Source organism: Galeopterus variegatus, unplaced genomic scaffold (assembly GCF_000696425.1).
Source record: "Galeopterus variegatus unplaced genomic scaffold, G_variegatus-3.0.2 Scaffold4686, whole genome shotgun sequence".
In the NCBI taxonomy this organism is placed as follows: Eukaryota; Metazoa; Chordata; class Mammalia; order Dermoptera; family Cynocephalidae; genus Galeopterus; species Galeopterus variegatus.
The window spans coordinates 164,323-180,687 of NW_007730797.1; the positions used below are offsets into that span (position 1 = coordinate 164,323).

The window sequence follows — 16,365 nt, forward strand, 5'->3', positions numbered from 1 at the left end:
CAATATTCATACCTCAGTTTTCTGGCTTATAAAGATAAAAGTTTGTGTCTCAAATAAGGAATGATTTCTGTGCAGAGATGTTTATTATATATGAATAAGTGAATAATACATTTCTCCCATACTTTTTTTTTTTCAAAGATAACTGAGCTGCTTAATGATGTAGAACGACTAAAACAGGCACTCAATGGCCTTTCCCAACTCACCTACACAAGCGGGAGCCCCACCAAGAGGCAGAGCCAACTGATTGACACTCTTCAGAACCAAGTGAAATCCCTGCAGCAGCAGCTGGCTGTGAGTAACCAGATGCACAGGGCTTTGCGCTGATATGTGCTGGTTCATGTTTGTTTGTTTGTTTATAAAGCTAGAAATCAAATTGATTGGTAGCTGTGTTCAGATCCAAGAATGTAATCATTTTTGCCAAAAGTTAGCTATACTGGTGGTATAATAACATTATTTATTTGGTGCTTACTATACACCAGGCACTACATTAAACATTTTACATTATTTCTAAAGTGTATCTTTATCACAGTCCTACAAAGTAGGCTTTATTCCATCCATTTAATTCTTAAGAAAATAAGATTAAAATACCTGGGGTATGTATGCCTGGGATCATACAGCTGGAATTTAAACCTGGGACTGGCTGACTCCAAATCCAGCATCTTTCTCACTGTAGTACACACTCTAAAATATTGGTCCCATAGGCATAAACTAGAGGAGGTGTTTTATAATTCTTTACTTTTGTGAGTAAAGATAGGCATTTCTATGGTCTTATGCCTTATATCCTTATATATTAAAGGAAAGCTTCTGGATACTTATTATCTCCTTTATGTATTGAAAGAAGGCATCTAGATTTAGAGGCTAAAGATGGTGGCTTTGATCTAAGCCCTGTCACTTAAAAGCAAGTGATGTGGAATAACCTTTAGCTTCTGCATCCATCCAATAGGACACTAAGAACTGGTTATTTGTTTGTTTACATTTTCAATTGAATGAGCTAATAATATACATTGAAATGCTAAGTGAAACATTGCCGGGCCTCCCTGAGCCAGAGGCCGACAAAACCGAGCGGGAAGAGACCCCGGTCCAGCCGGGGGTCCCTTGCGGGGCTGAGCGGGATGATGAGTGTCGCTGGCACGGCCCTTCCCCCCCAGGATCTTCCTCCCCGGGGGCCGAGAAAGAACACCACCGAGCCAGGAGAGTGGTCAAAGCCGGAACTCCGTTTATTTGCAGGGCGGCACAGCTTATATAGGGAAAAAAGGCAGGGCGGGTTTTGATATGAGAGATCAAGCAAAGAGCCAATAAGAAGGGCTTAAAAGGATAGGGTGAGGTGGTGGGGAGGCTTTACGCGAATACGGAACTAAAGTTGCTGAATCACTGGGACCCGGAAGGGCGAGGCTGGCAGCTACGTGCCGTTGAGCGCTAGTGAAATGGTGGCCGCGGGGTGCATGAAATGTCGCCCGTGCGCGTCAGGGCGCATGCGCGCAAAGTTATGCCCAACAAAACATGGCCCATTCAAATATAAATTGTTGCTAATATTTTCCTATTCTGTAGGAATTGGTTATACGTTGTTTTTGAATAGAAGAAAGTTATTTTTTTTTAAATTTTTATTTATTTATTTATTTTTTCCTTTTTGTCTTTTTTCGTGACCGGTAACGGGATCGCAACCCTCGGTGTCGCGCCCGTACCGCGACCGGCAACGGGATCACAACCCTCGGTGTCGCACCCGCACCGTGCTCAACCAGTGAGCAGACCGGTCTCTACATGGGATCTGAACCCTCGGCGGGCGCGCCTCTGCGCTCCCAAGCGCCGCACTCTACCGAGTGCGCCACCGGGCTGGCCCAGAAAGTTATTTTTTTAAGTGTTTATTTTTTAACACTGTTGGCCTACAGATTAATGATGGGCGCGCCTCTGCGCTCCCAAGCGCCGCACTCTACCGAGTGCGCCACCGGGCCGGCCCAGAAAGTTATTTTTTTAAGTGTTTATTTTTTAACACTGTTGGCCTACAGATTAATGATGGCGCATTGCTGATTTGGATCTTATCCAAATAAGATCTTGGTCTTTGATAATTGGAAATGTCTGTTTATTTATCTTGTTCATGATACTGAACTAAGCCCTGTCAGGGATAAAGAGAGTGTACTGTTCCTGAAGTCCCCAACAAGTTCTGGGTAGTTGGAGAGGCAAAATATACATCCATGATAAGTGAAATAACAAGACAAGAGATCTCAAATATAGAATTGAGAATGGAGTATCAGATTCTAAGTGATATGGGTTCCTAGGAAGGAAAGATGACTGGTGTGGTGAGAGGTAGTTTCAAAGAGGAAAGCAGTACCTGGCCTGAACTAGTAAAATAGATGGTGTTTTAGTAGGTGAAAGGAAAATAGAGGATCTTGGAGGCAAACAAAATAATGTGAAGAAAGGCATGGAGGTAGAATGAAAGTGGCATGACCAGGGACCAGTAGAAAAGCCTGCCTGTATTTGGGAGCTAATATTTGAGGCCAAATTGTGGGGGCCATTGAGAACCGAGCTGATGAGTTTGGATTCTTTTATATGTAAAGAAGTTTTATCCAAGGTTTTTGAGTCAAAATTGATGTGAGGGAAGAGCTACCCCAGTCTTAGAAACATGAGAGGAAATAGAGAGTAGAGATAGGGAGGCAAGATGGAAGTTTCTGCAGTAATTCAAAGCATAAGTTGATCAGTGTCTGGATAAGTTCATCACATTAGATGTGAACTAAGGCAATAATTTCATGTTACCTAGGATAAGTGGCATCGCTTTCATTATGAATGCCACATATACATTAGAAAACTTTATGCTGTTGTTATGTTATAGCATTCTACATTTGGTTGGTCCAAGGTGGTTTGTTATAAGAAGTAGCAGGAGCACTTCCATAGTAATACCACTGTTTGAGCATCAGGCCTGAGGAAATCATTGCCATGAGTCTCCATACATTGGAAATGTTTGATAACATTTTGATCTGTCCATCTTTCCACATTTGTAGGATGCTGACAAACAGCACCAAGAAGTAATTGCAATTTATCGGACACACCTTCTTAGTGCTGCACAGGTAAAGAACTATTTCTCCTTTGGAAAGGATATTGTTTTAGAGAAAATAATTTTTCATTTTCTAGTAAATTTATGTGAAAGTAATTGATATTTAGAGTAGCTGTAGCCCATATGCTTATTTAAAAATAATTGTGTTTCTTTTAATCATGGCTTGCGTGTCTCTGAGAAAAATTTGCAAGGTTATATGGCAACACAACATCTTAAATTTAGTGTTGTCTCCATCTGCTTGTCACTCAGTTTATAGATAGTTTGGCAACATATGATGGCACCACACATTAATGGTATTGCTAGCTGGAGATAATGCCTTGACATCCACACATCAACTAAAAGAGGAGAGTGGAAAGGACTCCATATGTTTTTCGGTAGCTTAGGGATATTTTTTGAAATGTAGAGAATACTAGAAAAGTATGGAAATGACAACTAGGGTGTGCACAGAAGTGTAATAATTAAGGAAAAATTGGTCTGTTAATAGATAATCAATAATTGTTATTTATTGAGCTTTAAGCTCAGTGAAGTATAAGATCACGAATTCCCCTCTTTAGGGTGTACTGAGAGAGCTACCAAAAAAAAGTCATACTAAGAAAATGTTTAACATATGAAGTATGCTATACTTAATGTTCTGTAGAAATCCTCTAAGCAACATCTCGAAAATTCTCAGAATAGATTTTTTCAGGAAGATGTACTAAAAGAGACAAATTTTGGAATGACAGGTGAGATATAATAGGAATTATTTGGATTTGAAGTGTGTTAGGCCACACTGTAAAAAACAAAAGCAAAAAAAACAAAGAAAGGAAAGATAGGTGTTAAGAGAAAGCTTAAAAGGAAGGTCATTTCAAAAAGAGAGCTAGATAAAATAATAAAAAGAAAGATACTTTACGAAATCAAATTCTTAAAATCAGTAGGCCTGCCTTTTCTATAGGAGATGAAGGGGAAATCAATGAAAAAGAATGAATGGTAGTGTGATAGAAGAAGGTACCTTAAGCTACACTCTTGAGTAGATAGAAGATAAGCTGGGATTTGAAAATGTATTGCAGTTATTAGAGAAGGCTATTGATGGACATCGGAGTGGGAAGTTGAAGGGGGGAAATAGAAAAACATAGAAAAGCTGTATTACAGAAGGTGAGGAACTCAACTGGTGTTGGCCAAAGAAAGAGCTTGCTCTCGCTGAAAGATACAACAGAATTAACAAGGCTTTCTACTTTGTATGATATATGCTTCTGAAATTTGAAATTATTTTCTACTGAGTCCTAATGAAATATAACAAAAACAATTGGCATCTGAAATAGTCTTGCCTTCTGGAATCATAAAGTTAGCTAAGAAAGTCAGTTTAGTCAGCTATGGCTAATGTTTGAAATTTAAATATCCTGCTGTTATAGAAACAGATTTTGGAAGCAAAACTTTGTGTATTAATAGGAAGTGTTGTGCTGGAATATATTCAAGTGCTCCAGCAAAAAAAAAAAAAAAGTGGGGTGTGTGTGTGTTGTAAGCCTACCATATTAACTTGCATTTAATCAATCTCTTGCCACTTTTCTAATTTTAAAATGTTTCTTTTTAATTATAAATGGCTAATGTGCATATAAAAATATGCTCAACCTCATCAGTAATGGAGGAGAAGCAAATGAACAAGGAGGTATCATTTTTCACCTATGGGATTAGCAAATATTAAGCAAGATGATAGTCTATAGTTTTGACCAGAATGTGTAGGAAATTGGCATTTATACTCTGTTGGTGGGAATGTAAATTGTTATTATCACTATAGAGGGAAATTTTGTAGTACTTTGCAAAATTAAAAATCAATCCTGCTTTTTGATCCAGCAATTTCTTCTCTAAGAATCTGTCCATAAAGATTGGAAATCTATTAAATGTCCATCCTTAGGGGAATGGGTAAAGAAATTTACTATATCCATACAGTGGGATATTATACAATAACTTAAAATAATTAGGTAGTTCTAGAGAAAGATTTCTATGACACTAAGTAAAAAAGCATGTTGCAAAATGATATATATTATATGATCCTATTTAAGTAAAAATATAAATATGGGGATTTTTTTTGAAGTACTGTTCTAATTAAAACAAAAAAACAAAACAAAACCTCATCAGTGTCAATCTAAACTGAGTGACAGAGAGACTGACTCTTCAAAGCAAAGAGTTTATTTTGGAATAGCAGGAGATTGCAATCTGGGATATGCATGTTATGGGTAACAGCAGGCCTATAGCAGACCATAGGTGCATCTGGAGAGGTAGGGGCAGGGAGAAACTCTTAAAAGAAAAAAGAAGTCCACATAAGCTGCTTTTAAACAAAGACCATTGGTTGCAGGGGATTGTTGCAGGATGGCGTTAGTTTATTGGTGGAGACAGCAGTTGTTAGGCAAATGTCCTTGTACAAAAGGCTTATCTGGAGTAGGTGGTTTTAAGGAATTCCTTGCATAGTTCCTGTCATAGGCATATATGTGGGAGCGTCCGTACTTCATGGCTCCTGGCTCCATTTTGTTGAGGTTTGACATTAGCGACTCCATTTTGATACTGATAACTTTCACAGCAGCAGCAGTAACAAAAACTTTCCTTATAGTTTATTTTGCTCATTTATGACTTATGTTGCCTTTATCATCAGAGGCTGTTATTACAAAAAAGTTTGTTCATTTGTTTTCTGGTAATAGATGTTAAGAGCAACTGCTATGTACTACGTATTAATTGACTTTATTTTCATGATAGAGCTCTATTCCCTTTTCTAATAATTCCTTTAGAAAATCATCACAATGATGAGGACTTAGCATTTGGTGAATCAGAACCAGTTATGCTATATTTATTATAAGGTCTTTGTCTTTAGAATTCTTGTGTAGATGATGATGACATAAAATATTTCTCCCCTTTCTTCTTTCTCTCAAGGGTCACATGGATGAAGATGTTCAGGCAGCCTTACTCCAAATCATACAAATGCGGCAGGGGCTTGTGTGCTAGCAATTAGCACTGACCAGCCAATCTCCATTTTATCCTGCTGGTGCTGAGTATTCTGTGTGCAACTCTATGGCCTTTCTGGGCCTTACTGTGCTAGTATAACTAAAATAAAATATATTTTGTTCCATCAGTAGGTTTTTTTAATTAGATGAGCATGTTACTGAGTTTTTCAATTCATTTCAAATATTATATTTTACATATGTTAATTTTACAGTTGGACAAACAGCATAAAACTTTGCATTGGATTGACTAAATATTTTTAAACTTTTGAGTCTAATAAAGTATGAGTCAACTGAGTGGGTCCATACAAAGAGGGGTTAGGCTGAAAAAATGGTTTAAAGATTTTTTTCAGAGAAATTAATTTGATTGGTGGCCACTTTAAAGTGGATCAAAAGATCTTTTGGTTCCTTAGTCAAGCCTTGAGACTATGTAGTTTCAAGGAATGCATTGTAGCTTGGCTGGCCAAGTTACATCTTTATTGAGGTAACTTAATGAGTGCCTTTGACTTCTTTTGGAGTTGCAGATTTTTTTCTTCTTACACTAATAACTTTTATGCCTTTTAAGATAAGTTTCTTTTCATAGATGATTTGCAGTGCTTAATTACATTTTGATTAAGAACAGGCAGGGGTGGAATATATTAGGAATTTATAATAAAATTGCCAAATAATCTCTGCAACAGTATCTTAATTTTTACTCGTGGTGACTTTTCTTGCCGCAGTATTTAGAGAACTATGATAAGTGATACACTAGGCTTTTCAAAGTGTCAGAAAGTTTATAGACTTCTTTTTAACAATTACTTTGACACTTGCTACTGTATTAACCAAATTCTTATTATACATGAATCCTCCAAATGTTTCATACTTATTTATAGGAAAGTTGTGCTAATGAGATTAATAATATGAAATGCACTTTTCCTACAAAAATAGCATTAGAGAATTGATTTTAGAAAAGATCTCTAATGTTTTAGACCAAAGTGCAAGAATACAGTAAACTAAAAATATAGAGAGCAAGAATATAATAAAATTGGACATGTTTATAGTAAATAATACAATCATTTTTATTGATTACATCTCATTAAGGAAAGTTTATATGTCTTGGTATTTTTATTAATATTTTGTTTGCGATTAGGATTGAAAATTACTAATGTGACTGTTAGCAAATAACTGAACAATTGAATCATTTCATCTGTTTTCTTAGATTGCAAAATGTGCCTTCGCAATAATCTTTGAGTGTCCTAAACTAGATTTTTTTATCCCATTTTTGTATAACAGGGAAAATGGACTATCAAAATATCTTCTCACACCAAAGAATAAGCCATCATATTTCTTCAGTGTAGAAACAACAGTGAAAAGTCAGAATTGATTTATTTTTAATTCTTTAGGTAGATATGAGGGTACTTCAAAAAGTTCGTGGAAAAATTGAGTTAAAAGATTATACAAATCCTTTCATCAACTTTTTGAAGACCCTTGTATATAGTTTTCATAAGCAATATCTGGCTTCTGTAAATTATTATATTTAATGTTGTCCTTCAGCATGAGTTTTAGGTCAACTTTTGAAGCTCTCTAGGGGAGCAAAGTTCTAAACTGAATATCCACATTTGGTGCTGTATTTTCCTTATTAGTGGTAGGAAGGGAAACTTATGTGTATTTTATTTTGTCTTCAACCATCAATAAAATGTTTTCTGTAGAATATTGTTTTGAACATCCTTGTAAAAGATTTGCGAGTTAAACTAGTCCACTTACTATCTTTGGGGAATTTGTTTTTTTTTCTTTGGGGAATTTAGATTTGGAAATGATGGGGTCCCAAATTACAGATGATGGTATCTATTTTCAAGTTACGTATCTTGAGTAAAATAGCAATAACCTCCTTAAGTTAATCCTATTGTCTAATTCACGTTTTTTTTTCTTTGGGGAATTTAGATTTGGAAATGATGGGGTCCCAAATTACAGATGATGGTATCTATTTTCAGTTACGTATCTTGAGTAAAATAGCAATAACCTCCTTAAGTTAATCCTATTGTCTAATTCACTCACCTTTTCATATCAAAGGCAGAAGTTGCATTTACAACACTGAAGACTAAAGCTTTTTAAGTTAGTAAACAAGTGGACGATACTGGTCTCTTTGCCATCTGTGTTCAGAAAGACTGAGATCTGAGCAAGTCGCCAAGAGGAAAGAAGAGCAACAATGTTGTCTAAGGTGATCTGAGTGCTCTCTGAGAGAATCACTGAATTCCTGTGTGAGTACAATTTTTTGTTGAAAGCAGTTACTCTTGTACTATTTAATTTTTTTCTTATACTCCTGCTTCATCAGAAAGGCTTATTCCTTTTGACAGAGGGTCAGTGTTATAAAGAGTGGTCTATTAAAATCAAATATTTTTGCAATGAACATCTTACATTTTAATATTATAGAGACTGTAATCCCTAGTTATACCTACATTGTTCTAAAAGTTCAGATGACTTTTAGCTTGGTCTTTCTTATGGCTTGCTTTTTATTTAACCCTTTTCTCTTGACCCTCACCAAATTTTATACAGTTTAAACTTTTCAGTTATTCTAAATGCATTGGCTCATTGCTACTTTAAAAATCTTGCAGTTTTAGAACATGAGCATTTTTTCCTTCAGTGTTACCAAGAACTCTCCTCTAACAAGAACATAAAAGCTGTTCTCACACACACGCTTCTTACCTACCTGAATGGTTCACGTTCTTCACCTCACTTGTTTCACAGTAGAAAAGGGAAGAGTTTTCAAATTAGTTTTTGGTGTTCACAATGATTAGATGTGTCAGTGCCTGCTTACGCAAATGCCAAACCTTAGATAGCAGTGCTTACAGCTTCTCTTGACATCTACTTCAATGTGGTAGAAGAAAACGACTTCCTATTGCCTCCTAGTTTTCTACGTCGCTGGCTTCTGCAACCTTGCGGTGATCTTTTTCTCCTTACGAATTTTGTGCACCAAAGTAATGGCAGTATCACTGGCACCAAAATATGGATTGAAGGAGAATTGCCTGTGATGAACGTGTGAAAAAATGTGGCTGCATACACTTAGCAGAGAAAAGAAGAACCTAGATCTTAACTCCTGGCCCCTAAATTTTGTGAATCATTTTCAGAGAGGAAAAACAAAACAAAAAACAGATAAATAAAGGCAAAATTTGCACCATAAAATAGATTGTGCACAAAATGCAAAATGGAAAATAGTATAGGCATTTCAGCTGTCATTTCATTCAATGATGTCCCTGATTAAATTGGGTCTGAGACTTTATTGTTGGAAATTCGGTTCTTTCTCATGTTTTTGGCCTTGGCTATTTGAAACGGGACTGAAATCAGCCTCTCCAGGCAAATATTAACCTGCTTCTTAGCATGGTTTCTGATTCTTACTACGTATATTTAAAAACAATCTGCTTATAACTGATATTTGGCTTCAAATTGTTGTAATAGGTCTGATTTTTATTTTATATTTTAAGCAGGTTTGCAATTTTTTTCACGATAACAGTCCTGGGAATATTCTGAATTCTGGAAAGAGTGTAGAGAGGTTATTGCCTTCTTAATAATTTAGAGCATCTATTGTTTTGCCAAGTCAGAAGATTAACATTTAATAGAAAAAAATTATATATCTATAATTCAGTCACGGCTGTTAGATCAGATGGATTTTACATTAAGTGAAAAAGATGTTGAGCATTTAAGGACCATTAAACTACAGGACTCTTTTATTGGGTTCTAAGGCCTCTGAGCCAGGGTCCTGCTGCGAAGAGTATTTATTTTATACATACAGAACGCATTAAGGGTGGGAAAAGGGCACACATTTTAAAAGAAAGTAGGCCATGAAAAAGTGTGATTTTCCACATTGTGAACAGCTACCACAGATTTAGTCTTATTTTATAATAATTAGTTTCATGCATCATTAAGTAGCTTTCTTAAAGGCTAGAGGAATATGGTGAAGGCCACCTTAAAAGTGATACCTGCAGGAAATCTAAGTAAGCTGGCTATCCTCTATTGATATTTCACTTTGAGAATCCACATTCCTAATAGATTCTAGGATCCTTAAGGTTGCTGTATATTATTAAGAATTTAAGTTTGAAAATACCTTCTCCAGTGGTCCTTAAGCACCATGAAAACAAAGACCCAGAGAGAAGTTCTCATAAGTGTATACTTTTTCTAGTGATGTCCAAATTATCAGAGAGACTGAAATTTGACCCTTGAGAAGAACCACTTGCCTGTGGGGAGAAAGTCTGCACCATTCTTTTTATTAAGTGCTTATAACACACTTTACGTTGTTGCGGTTAAAACATGACAAGCAATATCTTAATATAAACTTTTCTCATTTACACCATACCTCCTGCCCCATTCCCACCTCCAAACACTGGGGAAGAATTTTATATAGGAGTATAAAAGCAAATAGACTTGGGGAGGATGTGGGGAAAAGCGAATAGACTCGGGGAGGATGTGGGGATGGAGTTAATATAATTTGTAACTTTTTTTCCCTACAATGTCCAAACAATTTTGTGATTTTCTTTCTTGCTATTCTAAGCTTGTTTTAATTGCCTCTGACTAAAGTGGCACCTTATGGACTGCTTTGGAAATTTTCTTCAGGATTTAAAAATGAAGTCGATTCATATTCAGAGTCTTCCTGCTAAAAATCTGTTACAAAATAAAAATGTCTCCTACTTACATTTTTTCCCTCTTTGTTGTTGATGCAAAAACATTGTTTCACTGGAGTTGCAAGATCTCTTTTATGCACAATTAAAAGTCATTCTTCTTTGTACTAATGAAAAGAGATGAACCATCCCATGACTATCAGTACAAGTCCTAAGGATTAAAGTGTGTCTGCCTCAATCAAATAAATGTGAGTTGCTCTCTTCAGCTCAGAGGCCTTTTTAAAAAGAAAAATGAGTTGTTCCAGTTCACCTTACTCCCTAAGCAATATAGCTCCTTTAAAACCATCTTTATTCATCCACACCAATTGACACTTTAAAAAAAATTACCCCAGCTACTGTTCATCTAAGTTTAAATATATCTGTGAGTTAAATGTGTTTAAGAGGATTTGCAATGTGATTATCCAAAATACTATTTATTGCCAATATTTTTGGTGTGCAATAGCCAGTCTTGTTATTATAATGTACATAGCCTTTTAACGGCAGCAGAGCCCAAAATATACTACAGAAATTGGGATAACCTGAAGGAGAGCTTTTCTCCAGCTCCTCACTGCCGCTCTGGCACAGCTTGTTGTGGTTATGAACATCAGAAAGAATTCCTTAATAAGCTCTTGCTCTCATTCCAGACCCTTTTCGGCAATCTCACCCTCCAGGTTCTCTAAGTAGAGAGCAGTTACCAGGACAACAGATTATTTGAGGAAGATTTAATTGTGATTTGATGTCTAACCAGAATGAAGAGCTAGTGCCTTGAATTTATATTCTAGGTTCCCAAGCAAATGTCAACATGCATATTTATTATTTTTGCCCTACCTCACTACAAAAAAGGATTTTAAGGTGGCTCGCAGTTTTTTTCTTAATATGGGAGAGTAGAAGGGGGATGGTAAACACTAAAAGGACAGGAAAAATAAGCAGAAGCTTGGGATCCAGAAAACTTGCTGTTAAACACCATAATATCTTGCTTACTTTTCTGGAGCTGACCTCAGTTTGACACTGAAGTCAATATGCTACTAGGAAGAGCACACACACGAGGCATGGTATCCACTAGGAGAAACACGGCTGTTCCTGGTTCTGAAACTGGCAAGTTGTTCCCCGTGGGTGCAGCGCATCAGTTGGTATGCTTCTCAAACTGCAGCGTGCACTGCATCCGGGCACATATCTTCCTAGAGCTAGAGTGCTTCCATCAGACTTGATGGTGAGAAAGATATTTTTTAACAACCTTTTTATTTTGGAATACTTTGTAGCTTATGAAATGACTGAACCAGAGTAATAGTGCACATTTTGGGTCCATTTGGGTGCATGAGGAAAAAATCAACAGATGTTTGAAACTAATTTCTCAAGCAGGTATCTCTGGCATCTTTTGCTTTCCTTTCTGCTCTTTTTTTTATTATCTGTGTCCTTCACTTCAGGCCTCTTTTGTACTTGACAAAGACTCTGCTTGGCCAAACTGTAGTCTGGCACTTGAAACTTCTCTCAGGCCCATCTATGTAATTCCTTGTAGAATGCAGTTTTAGCAAAGAACCCTGATAAGTCAGTTTAGCAAGAACCTCCACCCTTGATATCTGATTACACTGGATATCTAATCAGATTTCTCATTCACCAACCCCCAGGTGATGTCTGATCACCCTGGACTGTCTTCAGCAAGAATCCTGTTAGGTTGGTTTAGCCAGAGTCCCCTTTACTCCTGATTTTTTTCTGCTAGTAATTTCCATCCACTGCCCCGCTTCCTGCTCTTTGGCTATAAATTCCCGCTTGCCCATGCTGTGTTCAAAGTTGAACCAACTGTCTCCCACTGCAAGACTCCCTTGTGGTGGTCCCTATACCTATCTCGATGGGCCTGAGTAAAGTCTACCTTACTGTGCTTTAACAAGTATCATTGAATAATTTTTTTGCTTACGTGCTCACCATAACCTAAATTCCCCATTTTGCACCCCTTTTCCCAGACCCTAAAGTGTCACGTGTTCCATGTGTTTTATTTTGTCTCTTTCACTTCCATTCAAAGATAGGAATTGGTATAACTTTCTGAGGCAGAAATTAAAAAGCAGTGTGACCAAATTAATTCACACCGGTTGTAGATAATTGATAACACATTAACCATTGCAAAGAAATTTTTAAAATCATGTTTAACCCCCAGTAACATACTAATCGGCAGAGAATCTTAGGGAGAATAATAAAATGAAGGGGAAAGATTCATATTTTCAGGGGGGAGGAGAATGATTTTCAACAAGTGGAGGCATCATCTTTGCCTGAGTTATGTCCACCTTCACAATTCTCCCAAAACTATTATTGCTTTTCATAGAGTCCTCCTTTCTTCTATATTTTTTATGAAAATCTTTAAAAAAGTATTTTATATAGTGGACATTTGCTGTTCTCTTGACCATTTTGCATTTAAACTGCTTTTCTCTATTTAGGGAATTCTCTGCTTTATGAGTTTTGATGAGATGAGGAGACACCTGCCCACAACAGAGGCTGCAAATGCCAAATAATGCTTTTCCCTGACATGGTCGCTGCAGTGCAGGCACATGACCCAGACCAGGTCATTCTGCCAACCTTGACCTCAAGTTTGACCTGGGGACTAAGTAACAGTAAAAGTGAGAGGTGATACTGATCTGTCTTTCTGGATCAAAAAGTGGGTACGGTTGGTGTTACTTTAAGCCTGGTGCAGAGATGGAAGTGGCCCAAAGATTAGCATGTTCTGCTTGATGGCACAGCTATTGTTTTCTCACCAGACAGGCTTTGAAGTATCATTTGGAAGTTTACTTCTGTCTGCTCAGGCCTAAGCCTGATTTTCCACCTTCTCTATAATTCAATGAGATATCTACTACATTTTAAATAAATTCCCTGTCTGCTTAAAACAGCCAGAATTGATTTCTATTGCTTGCAATTAAGAACCTGGCTTGATAAATTTTTCTTCTTATTTCCAAAGCAAAGTACATTTGATTTAGAAAAATTTAGAAAATTTAGACAGGAAATAGGAAAAAATTCACCCCGAATCTAGAGATAACTACTGTTAATGCTTTTCCCATATATTGTATGCTTCCATTCCACAAAAGATTATCTTGTGAAAGAATATGGGGCAGGAGTTTTGGGACACTTTCTTTTTTGTCCAGGGAATCCAATAAATTGGCTTCTGATATTTGTTGTAAGAGCCTGGGACTAAGATTGCTTAACTGAATTAGACTATGTAGGCAAGAAGGGAAGAATGAAGGAGGTTGCTTTTAACCTCTGCAGCTAATTTACAAATCACCTACAAAAGAATGTTGACTCTTTCATAGAGGTTACATTTTTACCCTTGATACCTCATTTGTCCTTTAACTTTGTTTTTTCTCTCATTCAGAAGTTTGACATTTGTATACTGTCAAATTTGTCACTCTTATGGTTTCTGGCATTGGTGTCATACCTTAAACATTTTTTCCCAACATATGCAGCTATATTTCATCTAGTACTTGTATGATATTATTGTTTATGTTTAAACAAATAATCCATTTGGATTTTATTTTATGATATGATGTTAGGTACAGATTAAGTTTAATTATTGTTTAGATTGATATCGGTTTGTCTAATTAATGCAATTATCTTTTGTTCTCAATTCAGTAATCTTTGTTTTCTCCACTGATTTGTAATGCCACATTGAGCACATATTAAATTCATATATATATATATATATATATATATATGGGGCTATTTTTGACTCTTCATTCTGTTCCGTTGGTTTACTTATTTTTATCTCCACTTCAAATGTATATATTTTCTCAAGTTCCAAATATTTCTGCAATTGCTCTTGAAAAAATAAAAGGCAATCTTGGATAAATAGGCAGGGCCTTTTGGGAGCCTTTCAGTTTGGGATTGCCATTATGGATAACTCTGTTCTTTAATGTGGGCAGGGAACACAGAATTTTTGTAAATTAGCAACTGAATTGAAGAAACTTACTTTGCCTTTGAAAATTCACAAGTCTGTCAAGACCTTCTAGTATCTCAGGATCATCAGCAACATCACAAACACTGATTATCATTATGCTATGGATGTGCTGAAGGACTTATTCACAGAGCCTGAGCAGACTACTGGATAAAAAACAGTTGACCATGTTTTTCCTCTTGGATGCTGGGAGTGAAGTGAGTGTTACAGCCCTTGGAGACAGATGACAAGCCCATCAGTTTGCTATGTGGATTACCACATCCACACTAAGCTGATGAATGGACCTTGTGAATTAGAACTATTACAGAATGGTAACTAAGTGATAAACAGTTGGTCAGCAATTCACAGTGCTGTTTCCTAGGGGAACAAAAACGTTCTTTCTATCCTACTAAGCTCTAAATAGCTTTCTGGCAGGGAAGCCAAGTGGACCACTGAGGTGGGATTTCTACAGCACATGACAGAATACCGCTGCTTATGTTCAGGTCTTAGAAGAATAATCTGTCAAAGTTTCCCACATTGGCAGGATTAGTTGCATTGGAGGAAAGCCAATCAAAACCCATGCATGGACTGATAAATGAGGGGGCCAGGGCATTTGTACTGCATTGCTTCCCCACTGCTCCCCAGTACAGATCCTCTGCTATCACAGCTAAACTGGGCCACCACCTCAACATCATTACTCTCACACAGTCCTGGGCTCTCCTGCCTCCTTGCTTTGTCCGTCTTATTCCCACCACTTGAAATAATCTTTCATTTCTTTTCTTCCTGTAATAATTCACCTGATTCTTGGAGGAACAACTCAAATCCTACTTATATTAAGCCTTCCAGAAATTCCCTTTTGGAAAAGTTTTCCCTTTTATTCTGAACTCAATGAAATTCATAAAACATTTCTTGAAGTTTTTCCCATGTATCAGAAAGGCACTGTCTTAGCTGTTGGGGAGTATACTAGTTTCCTATGGCCACTGTTGACAAATTACCATCAATTTGGTGGCTTAAAACAACAGAAATTTATTCTCTCATGGTTCTGGAGGCCGAAAGTCAGAATTCAATTTCACTGGTTCAAAACCAAGGTGTTAGCAGGGTTGTGCTCCCTCCAGAGGCTCTAGGGGAGGACCCCTTCTTTGCCTCTTCTAGATTCTAGTAGCTCTGGCATTCCTTGGCTTGTGGACATGTCATTTCAGTCTTGGCCTCCGTGGTCATATTGCCTTTTCTTTTCCTGTCTGCATTCAAATCTCCCTCTGCCTCCTCCTTATCAGGACACTTTTGATTGCATCTAGGTTTCAGTCTTGGCCTCCGTGGTCATATTGCCTTTTCTTTTACTGTCTGCATTCAAATCTCCCTCTGCCTCCTCCTTATCAGGACACTTTTGATTGCATCTAGGGCCCATCTGGATAATCCAGGCGAATCCCCATCTCATAACCCTTAATTAATCACATCTGCAAAGTCCTTTTTTGCCATATATGGTAATGTTCACAGGTTTCCAGAGAATAAGGCGTGGACATCTATCTTTTGGAGGCCTTTATTCAGCCTACCACAGAAAACAAACATGTAGTGTCTGTTTTATCACCCATAAAGTTTTTAGCACATAAGCTACTAAACCAAATTATACCTGACTGGGCAGTAGGGGTGGTCTTAGAAAACTTTGAATGGACATCTATCTTTTGGAGGCCTTTATTCAGCCTACCACAGAAAACAAACATGTAGTGTCTGTTTTATCACCCATAAAGTTTTTAGTGCATAAGCTACTAAACCAAATTATACCTGACTGGGCAGTAGGGGTGGTCTTAGAAAACTTTG

At 37.1% G+C, this 16,365-nt stretch overlaps 1 protein-coding gene across 2 annotated transcripts in view; it reads left to right on the forward strand.

Annotated features, from left to right (window-relative positions):
* UACA (uveal autoantigen with coiled-coil domains and ankyrin repeats) overlaps positions 1-6,160 on the forward strand; it is a 49,768-nt gene extending 43,608 nt beyond the window's left edge. For both annotated transcript variants that reach the window (XM_008588149.1, XM_008588150.1), the window contains 3 exons: positions 139-291; positions 2,994-3,059; positions 5,945-6,160. In XM_008588149.1, coding sequence (XP_008586371.1) covers positions 139-291; positions 2,994-3,059; positions 5,945-6,016 — 291 coding nt within the window. In that variant the 3' untranslated portion in view covers positions 6,017-6,160. The remainder of the gene's footprint in view (positions 1-138; positions 292-2,993; positions 3,060-5,944) is intronic.
* Positions 6,161-16,365: the final 10,205 nt, after the last annotated feature.